The sequence below is a fragment of the Aplysia californica genome, unplaced genomic scaffold (genome assembly GCF_000002075.1).
Source record: "Aplysia californica isolate F4 #8 unplaced genomic scaffold, AplCal3.0 scaffold00080, whole genome shotgun sequence".
NCBI lineage: Eukaryota > Metazoa > Mollusca > Gastropoda > Aplysiida > Aplysiidae > Aplysia > Aplysia californica.
This window is the reverse complement of record NW_004797350.1, coordinates 1032505-1044356: the sequence shown is the minus strand read 5'-3', so window position 1 is coordinate 1044356 and position 11852 is coordinate 1032505. Positions and strand designations below refer to the sequence as shown.

Genomic DNA, 11852 nt, shown 5'->3' with positions numbered 1-11852 from the left:
AAACAAGTTTTACGGCGCTCGCAACTCGGCCATCTTAGCACTAATTTCAAGAGAACTTTGAAAAAATAAAATTCAACAAAGACTTGCCATCAGAGCACTGATAGGGTGGAGGTGGGGGAGCTTTCATAGTCTAGGGGTACGGTGTTCGCCTCTAATTCAATAGGTCCTGAGTTCGAAACCTGATAGCGACAGAAAATTTTCCTCTCTAAAATTTTAACCTTCTTCCCGCTCTCGAACCATATGGTCGTCTGCTTTTGTCTCTACTTTCTGCACACCCCCCCCCCCTCCTCTGGGGTGCTGACTCCTTTCAGCAGTTTTCCTACTGCTACTTTTTGGCTCCCTATTGCTTTTTCAAGCACACCCCTGATCTTAGGGTAGGTAAGATCTAACACACAGCCTTCTCGGAAAAAATCTGGGAGGTCCCGTGTGAAAGTTGCGCACGTTAAAGATCCCTTGGTGGTCCTAAAATCGATAAGAGTAGCCTTCGGCCGCCACCCAGGCAAAACTTAACATTAATTCCTACCAAAGAAAATGTTTACTGTGTCCCACGCGCTCATATGACCTTATGCGTTGCAAGCGCAGTAAAATACTTAAAAAACCACCGAATAAGTCATGTGTGATTTAGGAGTGCCAGACAATTTCAACTAATTCATCTCCCTAAACCACATAAAAAGAAAGAAATCCTGATTTCAGCCCGTGGCCAGAACATCACTTATCAAAACCATGCCTGGGATTCAGCATTCACGGATTTCACCTTTAAAAATGAGTTTTACCACTGCACTTGCGACACAATAAGGTCATAGATATATAAAAGCAGAAGATTAAAGGTGTTACAAGAGAGTAACAAATACCAAAAAATGGAGAGGAGATAAGGACGGCATGTTTTAGTTTTCGTAGAGGTTTTACGGCGCTCGCAACTGCATAAAGTCATATGAGCGCCAGAAGAATAAAGGTGTTACAAGAGAGTAAAAGTAAAGATGTTCGCGCATCCGACCCGTACCCGGACATTGGGGATTGCCTAAGTGAGACAACTTCCTGGGCCTTCGGCATATTGTGGTAGGGTGGCCAGTTCCTTTTCACACCGCCTTTACATCCCCAACTCGAAGTCAGGTACCCATTACTGCTGAATGGGCAGGAGGGGGCGAAAAAATCCGTGTCCGAACCGAGGCTCGCACCCGGACTTTGCGCTTCGGAGACGAGCCCACTAGCCGCTCGGCCACCACACCCTCTTACAAGAGAGTAACAAACATAAGAAGAAGGGGAGGTAAGGATTATAGATGTTTGATAGGAAAGAAGGAGCAAACCACACCAGATCACCAGCCAACCACTCACCATTTACGGATTCTAAAAGCAGTGTAAGACAAACTTATTAAAAGAAAAACATCATAGATGGGCATCATGGGTAAGTGTTTTACGGCGCTTGCAACTGCATAAGATACTATGAGCTTGAGGGACACCTTAAACATTTTCAGTTGGTAGGATATTTTGAATTTTGCCTGGGTGGCAGCCGAACCCTACTCTTATCAAGGGGCTCTTATGGCCTAGAGGTTAAGGTGTTCACCTCTCATTCAAAGGTCCCGGGTTCGAATCCGGGTAGCGACAGAAAAATTTTCATCTCTAAAATTGTCTCCTTTCACCTCCTTTCTTGCTCTCTAGCAATGTTCTGTCGTCTGCTTTTGTCTCCACTTTCTGACCCCACCCCCTCACCTCCTTTGCCCCCTCCTCTGGGCTCCTGACTCTTTCTGTAGCCTTTCTATTGCTTCTCCTTGGCTCATTACTGCTGTCTTTTAGCCATACCCCTGATCTTCTGGTAGGAAAGATCTACACCTAGCCTTCTCAGACAAGGGCAGAAAATCTCTGAGGTCCCCTGTGCAAGTTGTGCACGTTAAAGATCTCTTGATGCTCAGAGGAGGGGGCAAAGGAGATGAGGGGGGTGGGGGGCAAAGGAGATGAGGGGGTGGGGGGCAGAAAGTGGAAACGAAAGCAGATGACAGAACATTGCTAGAGAGCAAGAAAGGAGGTGAAAGGAGAGAACTTTAGAGAAAAAATTTCTTTCGTCGCTGCCCGGATTCGAACCGGGGACCGTTGAATGAGAGGCGAACACTTTAACCTCTAGGCCACGAGAGCCCTCAATACAACTTTACAAGATATGCACAGTTCAGTTTGAGTAAAGAAAAGCACAATGACCCGGCAATGGCAATTCTGTGGAGGAAAAATGCAAACTAGACAGACAGAAAAAAACCTCACAGCCATATAAAAGAAGTAGGAATTATTGGTGACATCCAATCTTGCGCACACACATATGCACATGTGATACTATCTGACAAACATGCACACAGAAAAACACACAAACACACTGTTCACTTGCTTGACCTCTCTATCTGTCGCTCTCTCTCTCTCAATGACCTGCTTCGGGTGACCATGTCCTCATTTCTTGTGACAAAGAATTGGGTGAAGGCTGGCTGAGAGGACGAAGGGAAGGAGGCCCAGAGCCCCCGGCAAACACAGACGTGTTGGGTCAACAGCGGACGAGGGGAAGCAACTCCACAGAGAAAAGGACAGGGGTAAACACGAGAGACCAAGCACCCACGTCATCACCTGGATGACTTGGCAGAGCCCGCGAGAGAATGCAAACAGTTTGTTGACGATATGATTGAGAGCACACAGAGAAAGAATCACTTGCAAAGGAAGTCGCAAACAAACAGAAATATTGAGATGGGGGTGGAGGGGGGAGAGAGGAGAGAGAGGGAACTTGTCCATTGAGGAGAGCAAAGTGTGAGTGTTATGATGGAAAAATGCTCATCCATATTATTTCTGGTGGTGCCCTTTGGTGCATAGCGCAATGAAATTAAGACATTAAAAAAACCCAATCGAATTTGAAGGAATAGCCCAAATATCACACATGTTTATAAAATCTTATTCTATTGTACCTTCACTTGTAAGTTAACAGAAATTATAAAGACACATGTACTTTCATGCTCCATAACCAAGCACTGAGTGGGATTTCAAGACATTAAAGAAAGTGAACCCAAGATCAACTTACAAGCAATGGTAGCTAAAATATGTCTTAAGTTTGACACCAAATGCAGGTAACGGGACTGACTAACATAAAGGTAGATGTTAGTTCTCCAATTAACCAAAACAATTTAAAAAAGCAAAAAAAAGCTGATTAATTCCCCATAACTTTGTGTACATATAAAGAGAAAAATCTTATCACAGCAATCCTATTGCACCTTACAACAGAAGTTCTGTCTGGTTCCATAATGCCTATGACGAAATTCCCTGTCTTACAGTCAGCCATATTTGAGGCATTCATAATTTACATTATTTGAACCGATAACACCTCAAAATCTACTCCACCTAAGCTTACATCACATGTTGGGTGGGTAGGGCCTACAACTTACTACAAGTTCCCTCTGGATGGGATCACATCGAACTGTGAACTCTTCCCTGACCATTGCAGCAGTTGTCTCTACTACCGAATTTACGAGGCAAACTGAATTCTGATGTGGTCACAACATAACCTATAAATTTTGGACAGGTAAAGGGAGAGGGGCAACAGGATAAGCGTAGATCTTAAGAATCATGATAGAATAAGTGAAAATGGCATGCCTCATGCCACTGTGATTGGTCATCAAGGTTGACCACTTTGCTCGCCATATGTCATAAACCCACCCAGGGGTCACATCAATTCATTCTAAAGTGAAGGGAGACCATTATACCAGTTGTGGGCCCTAACACGGGCCACCGAAGATTCTTCCCTTGGTGATTTGGTTAAGATCCTGTTCGCGTAAGATCCCAAATTTTCCTTGCTTCCGAGCACCAGGATCTTAGGCGGAGACTACTGTTTTTACATTTCGGCTTCTTGCGCATTTCATTTTCCACACAGTATCAATCACACTAAACATAATGGAACAGTACTCTTGAGTGAAGAGAAAACCACAAAGAAGAGTACCCAAGATGTGGCTGCATGCACTGATCAACACTGTTAATACATCCCAGATTTGTCCCAAACTCACCCCTGAAAGCAGGAGGTATTTTGGTGTGCATCAAAGCTCACTTGTAACATGATAAACTACACAGGGGATGGCCTAGATTTGAATCCTGAACTTGGTTCTTTAGAGAGTTTTCAAGGCTCTTCTTTTACTTGACTACGCCTTATCAGAGCCCCTCCCCAATCTTAGCATTGAAAAGGGTATGGACTTATTGAAAGGGGCATAAACATAAATTCACCAAAAAAACCCACATTTTTTTTCTCAAATGGGTTTAGTACACAAATACAGTATAACACAGATAGCTCAAATTCGTCGGTACCGGCCTCGGTAGTTCCAGGGATATCTTACAAAGATAAGGTAGAAAGAAAAAAAAACCCTGGACTGCAGGCACAGTTCGATGGATGCGTAATTTTGCGTCTTCTGTGTTCAACCTATCTGTGTAATACTGTATAACACTAATCTTGTCTCCAACATTGAACTGAGATGGAAAAATCATCAAAAGCCTGCTGGAACCGCTAAATCCTTGTTTGAAGGTCGTGGTTCCCACATGCTGACATACTACACAAAGAGAGATGACAAAACTCCAAAGAGAATCTACATCTACTGCTCACAAAACCAAGAATAGGTTTCAAACAAGCATATAGAATGCATCGCAGATTCTGTGAATGACAGGTATTTCAACTGATCCTGTTTAGGTGATCAAAGTGGGGACTTCCTGAGATATTTCGCGATTGGAAAGACATGTCGCACAAATTTTGTTGGTACAAGAAAAAGTTATCTTTTGGAGAAAGAAAGACAGGGCAGGCTTAATTGGCAGAATATATGTGTCACTGACAATTAAATACGGTTAAAAAATCCATTATCATCATCTGCTTTGCTTCTCTTTCGTCTCAGATAAAACACAGGACAGATATAAAACAAAAAAATGACCACAGGATATCTTAAAGAAATGAAACAATATCCCATAGCACAATGGTCCATTTGACTTTGCTGATCAATAATGAATTAAATGTTTTCAGGGAAGAAAACTCAACAGATGAAAATACCTTATTTCAATAAGTACACATGTCCAATACATCATTGAACACTGGACTTTTTTTCAGAGAGTAGCAAAAGAGATGGACAGTTTTGAAAGAGCCCAAACCAAGCTGTGATGCGGAAAGTGGAAAAAAAATACTCACAGGATTTATCACAGTTGTGGAGGCAGCGTTGGTCGTGAAGGGATCAAATTTATCGGCAGTGACAATCATATCAGGTAAGGGGTAAAGCCGAAGGCTGCAGTCGTGAGCCCAGTAGATGGGACTAACGTGTAGTGGCAAAGGGCACAGGTGGGCTTGACTGATCAAAGACTTGGCAAACTGGAAGAAAAAGGGAAAAAGGCAAGAGTTCAAAAACTGTAAAAGCAGGAGATAATTCAAACCTACATTAGCTTTCTTTTTTTTTTAAAGTACCCCATTCGTAGGAATTTAATTACCTTTCTAATAAATGCTCCTTCAACACAAAACTGTAAGGGACAAAAAGAAAGCTGAAAATCATTGTTGAAAAAACAAAAGAAATCAAAACAATAATAATTATTATGAAAGTATAAAAGAAAACTACTACTTTGCAAGATGACAGTGACCTCGTTGCAAGACACAGAGGAAAGGAGTGAGTCAAGGAACTGACCAACGGAACACTGTGAACACCGATGTACTGAGATTGATTCTAATCTGGGATGGATGCAAAGACAACATGAACAGTTCTGAAATGAGTGGTTTTTTCTCTATTTGTAAATATTAACATGTGTCTTTTGAAATAAATGTTTTCGAGAGAAATGGGTTCTGTACAGCACAAAGTTAAAATGGTAATACTTTACTCTTAACAAATATTTAATCTGACGAAAAAAATTAAGATAAAATAAATAAGTACGCAGCTCCATCAAAAGACCACATGAAATATTCCAGCTCATACTAAACTAAACAAACCAAAGCAGTGCACATCAAGTTATGAATCCATGAAGTATCTTTAGGATACACTATACCAAATACAAATCTATATGAAAAATAAACCAAGGAAGAAATCTATAAAGCACTTAAGCTTTTACTTACATGTGTGGGCACATTGCCATCAGATGGAAATTTCACACAATTTCTGCACATCTTTGTAACAATATCCTCTCTAAAGATGATAATTTCCTGAGTACAGTATTGAATACGGCAGGGATTGGAGGTGAAAATGGCGTCCGGCACTTTCTTTCTGAAAGCCTCTGTGATAACATTAGGAATGGTGGGTCTGGAAAAAAGTGAAAAATGAGGGAAATACATTTTACTACAGCATCTATGAACAGCAGACACAATACTCTTGCATTATACTTGAAACTACCAACAGTTTTTCAAAAAGAAAAGAAAATCTCCCAAAATGCTATCATGAATGCTGGAAAGGTAACACTGAAATCTAAGTTTTCCAAAAAGTCATTCTTAAACTTCAATTTTAGTCAAGGAATACTAAAAAGGTGAGCCCTTAACATCTATAAACTTTCTAAACACCATGATACAAAAGGCTTCAATAACTTGTTTGTAGATAAGCTGCTGACTGTAACAGTAACAATAAGTATATAGACTGAATACAGTTATGAGCACAAAATCCATAACAACAGTAGTACACTCAAAGAGTAAAAAAAAAAAAAAAAAAACCCCCCCCCGGACAAAAGTAGCCACTCACCTTGGCAGTATGGTGGAATGACCTGGATCATTGGGGCCGGGAACAAAGATCATACGACTGTTGCTTATCAGGTTCGGATAATTTGACAGCATATTTCCAAGGTCTTTAAAACATTCTAGGAGATATAAAAAAATCATACAAAAATGATAGACGATTTAACGAAAGACAGACAGAGAGAGAGAGAGAGAGAGAGAGAGAGAGAGAGAGAGAGAGAGAGAGAGAAGTAGCACATGTCAAGATAAATATAAAAAAAGACAAGGGAGGCAAAAGAAAACTCAAAATATAAGGGGTCCTATCTATTTAGAGTGTTGTGGTCCAAGTAATATTTGACACAAAACCAATCACACATTATATCTTACAGCTACTCACTTCAGAAATCACACACTTCCATTGAGAAATATAACATTACTGAGGGAAAACCAATCTTTGCGACAATGAGAGTTTCAAGTTACTGTAAAAGCATCTTCGGGTAGAGCCATGATACAGCCCGATTAAAAAGTTACCAAACAACTGATTTTCTGTAATGTTTTCTCCATATAAAAAAAGTAAAGAGAAAAAGATAAACAGTTGTCCTCTAGCCAAGTATGAATACCCTACAGACCCAACTGCATGCCCCAGGGTGAACTATCTTTACCCTCGTGTGTGCAGAACAACGTGGGGTTAGTGTAAATTTAGCAGCAAATACAAGGGGGCTCAGGTAGGTTCAGTGTGGAAAAGAGAGCAGGGCAAATAGCATTTACAGAAACACCATATCAAACTAAGTCGAAAATAGTACCATTTTTGTGTTTCTATTGCAGTAATGACAGTTATAGTGAAATGAAGTGGCTCTACATTTTGACATTTGCAACTTCAAGAAAAGCCAAAAACAAAACAAAAACAAACAAACCTTCTCCCAGGTCTCTTGAAGGATAAAATATAGAATGTAGTAGTAACCTTAGGGATGGTTGTAAGTATTGGTTCAGTACTTAATCAGCTACTGCCCACTGTAGCAACTTCAATATGACAAACTATGTAAGCATTTTTATTTGATAAACACCACTCTTTTTCCTTGACCCTGCCTGTTAGGATCTACTCTGGCTGAGAGGGATACAACATCCTAGCAGAAAGACCAAGATACTCTATAAAAATTCCTCCCCACTCAAGAATCAAACTCGGGTCTCCAGCGTGTGACAGAGAAACGACTAACCGCTACACCACAGATACAGGTAAACACCTATCTTGGAGTCTGCAGTGACGTCATGGCTTTGAAAATAAGAGTACAGAACAGCCCTTTGATTTACCTTGAAGTGTCTTCGCATGACTCAGTACCTTCGCAGATGACAGAAAGTTCCCACAGAAAATAAAAGCTGTGGGTGGGTAATCGGCATATCCTTTGAACATCAGGTCAAGTTTTTCCATGATCTGAAATAAAAGGAATGATAACCATTGTGAAAGACTCGAGACTTTACCTTGCGAAATCACAGATAACATCTGGAAAAATTCAAATTAACGAGATTTTCTCAGTTCGCAAATGTAAACAAAAATTTCGATTTGCTGAAAAAGATACAAAGTAATCTTAAGAAAGTTACAAATATTGGTGAAGCTACTGGACCTGCCCTTTATGCTGGTGATTTTAATTCACAGACCATATCTAGAGCCTTTAAATAAAACCTTTTCCCATCTTTCAATAAATAAAACCATCTTCTTGCAAGCAAAGTTTTCTCAACTTAGGACTTATGATTGGGGAGATAAGAAGAACCGTGTACAGCAACAGCAAAAAGATACTTATCTGGCCAAGTCATCTCTTTGTGCCTCGATTAAATTACCTGTGCTATCTGAGACACAACAGGGCAAATACTCATTATCGCTATATTTTAGAACTTAAGTACAACCCATCCCACAAAAACTTCCAGTGCCGTATAACAGAGCCTTCATACCCTGCTGTTGTCAAGCCAAACATCAGAGAGCAGCACAAACATGGCATCTGTATTATCTGCTTCAATCTGTGCCAGCCGAGCAGACGCTTTCACTTGTATGGAGGACGGACCTCCAAAAAAGTTGATGTTCCCAAAGTAAGACCTAGAATGAAACAGAAAGATGCATAATAATTTGTATAACTGTTTGACACACAAGTAAGTTTTGCATTAACTTATGAAGACAGAGTTCTTATGGTGTAAGAGCGTATATTATACATCATACACAGAGGAACAGGTCAGTTTTTCAGGTTGGCCCAACTGCCATCAATACAGCAATTTAGGCTCAATTCTGTCCCTAACAAACTATGTTCTCTCCACTAAGACAAAACCAAGTAAGCATCTATTCTTTCCTGACTGTAATCACAAAGTAAATAAGAATTTTTTCTGAATTATTTAGACAAACTCATAAATTATATATATATATATAATATCAAAATGCAGGAAACTAACTTTCTGTCAGAGTTGAGAGAAAAAAAAGGAATCTGCGTGCAAAATAGTAGCTTGCAAGAGTCTGAAAACAAAACAAGTATCATAATTAACTAATTTGTCGTGTCATGAAAAGTGGCTAGCTGCCACAAAGCATGGGTCATGCAAGCCACAAAATGTGGCTCCCAAAAGTATGTGGAGTTTAAGGGGAGGAGCGACCCTTGATTTTGCCTATTTCGGGTCAGGCTATGCACATTGAGATGTTGGCTGATTTTTTAAGATCAACAGTTCTTTGTCTAAAAATAGCATGGATACAACTGAGAAAGTCTTTATTCTCTTCGCAAATTGCCTTTGAAAACATAAGGGCGTGATAATATAGTGAATTCTCACAATAATTGTCGTTTTTCGCAAAATGTCATTTTTTGGCAGTTTTTTCCCTACTCCTTCCTTTTGACATGAAACTTTCAGGAAACCTAGATGGCAAGGTTGCCATCAAAGCAACAGAGAGATATTTGCGAAAAAAAACCCCCAACACTTTTCCATTGGCAAGCGATTACGCAACATAAATTTAGAAAAGGGTTTTTATACACTGAGCAAATGTTCATATTTTCCCCCCCTCTTGCACTTATTGAAAAAAACTTGCTGTTACGCTGATAGGGTCTGGATCAGGTACTCTCACCAAATTTGGTCAGTAAATAAGAAATCCTTAGGGATTTGAAATTCATTGTTTATTTTCAAGATGGCCGCCGTTTCCATAGCAACCGCTGTAGCTATGCCAAAATAAAATTGCATATCAAGAGATTTTAATATGCCTAACTTATATGTGTACTTAGATTTGATCTCGGGCAACAAACAGAAAATGGTCCTCAAGGGTCACTCCTCCCGTTAAGAGGATCAAGTGGTAAGACAGGCTAAATGCTGAAATCATAACATTACTTTCCTAAACATACCTGGTAGTCTCTGCCAGTTCTGGAGGAGGAAGACCAAACGCTTCTATGTGAAAAACACTGTCTTCATACCATCCTTCAGCTAGGACAAATGAGTTCTCTGTGAAAAGTCCTGGCTGAAAGCTGTACCAATGATAAGGAATTTACTTCTCTCCCAGAACAAGAAAATAAAAAGTGGGGGGGAAAAAAAAACAACCTATAATCCATAGTATTTATATTTTTTATAGTAGAGGGTTTTACGGCGCTCGCAACTGCATAAGGTCATATATAAGCCAGAAGATTAGAGGTGTTACAAGAGAGTAACAAACATAAAAAAGAAGAAGGGGAGAAAAGGACGATAGATGTTTGATAGGAAAGAAGAAGCAAACCACACCAGAGCACCCGCCAACCACCAACATAATCCATAGTAGAAACATCCAAAAGAGAATGAGTTTACAAAGACAACTGAATAAATAAAGACAACAATCTGGGTGGACTGCAATGCAAAAGTATATGTAAAGGTGATTAAGAAGTCAACCATCTATCAATTAATCACAGTCCAAATGATAATAAAAAGAGAAATTATAGGTAAGGAAATAATAATATGCACATATCCTGATCCTGTGAACATTCATCGACGCAAAAAGCAAGACATCACAAGGAAAGAAATGAATCCCTGTACTCCTTAATAACATAAAAAGGATATTGCTGAAGTAAAATCAAGCCTCACATTTCCTGTCGGATCTTCTAAAAACCACTTGCCCTGAAAGAAAAAGGAACAATACAAGAAATGACAGTTGTGACAAATGAAGTCAAACAAACATAAGTTGGGCCTTAGAAAAAAAAAAAGCAAGTATGCTTTTGTGCAGACATTCGTTCTTTTCCAGTCATATTTTTATGACATGAAAGATGAAGGAACTGACCTACACAACACCACAGAAGGGACGGGGAGGCTGAGCACCATACCAGCTGCTTAGCTTTTCAGTAACTCGATTAAAAGTAGGAGAAATGAAAATACATCAAAATGTATGGAGAGCAGCAAACAAGCTGTTGATAATCTAAAAATGATAATAACGAAGTGCATTTTCATAGCACCCCTTCCCAAGTACACACAGCTCTGGGTGCTTTACACAAATCAAAGTAAAAAACAACAACTTCAAAAAAATATTTGTTCATATATATGAAGAGCTCACACAGACAGAATTACAATACATTTAGGACAACTTATTTACCTCTTTCAGTTGAGCCAGCATGCCCAGCACCAGGACATTCTTCAGTTTGGCTGTGCTCCCCACCAGGTACTCTATCGGTTTCAACTACAAACATTGAAAATGAAAAGATTTATGAACAAACACATACCGTAAAAATTGCACAAGATGGCCACCCATCGAGGAGAAAAATGATTGTCTAAGACAGGGCTTAAAACAGACCGCGGCAATTTGCCTTGGTGCCGTTGCAATTTCCCGTAATGGCTTTAAAATCAAAGGGTCAACCGCGGCAATTTTTGCCATGCCCTTTTTTTTTGGTTAGAAAAAATGTGACGCCATGAAAATAAATCAATATTTGTCCTGTGCTGTCACTTGTGGAAAAAAAGAGAAAGTTATACAATGTACAAGCATCTTGTCGGGTTCGCCACCGTGACCGGTCATTGAACCTGCATCACGACTTTTTAAATCCCAAGATACGGTATTGTGTGAGCAATGGTTGTTGGGGTCACCAAAGTTTATTCAAAGTCTGAACGCCGCGAAGTATGGGACTCCGGAATGGGAGGAATTATTGATTTTTTTATTTTTAAGATACATTCGTGGGAGGAGGGGCATGAAGACATCCTGTTAGACTTGTCTGCCATG

The 11852-nt window shown here is 39.8% G+C and overlaps 1 protein-coding gene across 1 annotated transcript in view; it reads right to left on the bottom strand.

Annotated features, from left to right (window-relative positions):
• Positions 1-11852, bottom strand: part of LOC101845157 (DNA polymerase epsilon subunit 2) — a 30227-nt gene that overhangs the window by 8039 nt on the left and 10336 nt on the right. Inside the window, exons 7-14 of the mRNA XM_005094354.3 lie at positions 11235-11318; positions 10709-10765; positions 10027-10148; positions 8612-8753; positions 7976-8096; positions 6696-6810; positions 6083-6266; positions 5177-5353 (exon numbers count right to left, since the gene is read on the bottom strand). Coding sequence (XP_005094411.1) covers positions 5177-5353; positions 6083-6266; positions 6696-6810; positions 7976-8096; positions 8612-8753; positions 10027-10148; positions 10709-10765; positions 11235-11318 — 1002 coding nt within the window. The remainder of the gene's footprint in view (positions 1-5176; positions 5354-6082; positions 6267-6695; positions 6811-7975; positions 8097-8611; positions 8754-10026; positions 10149-10708; positions 10766-11234; positions 11319-11852) is intronic.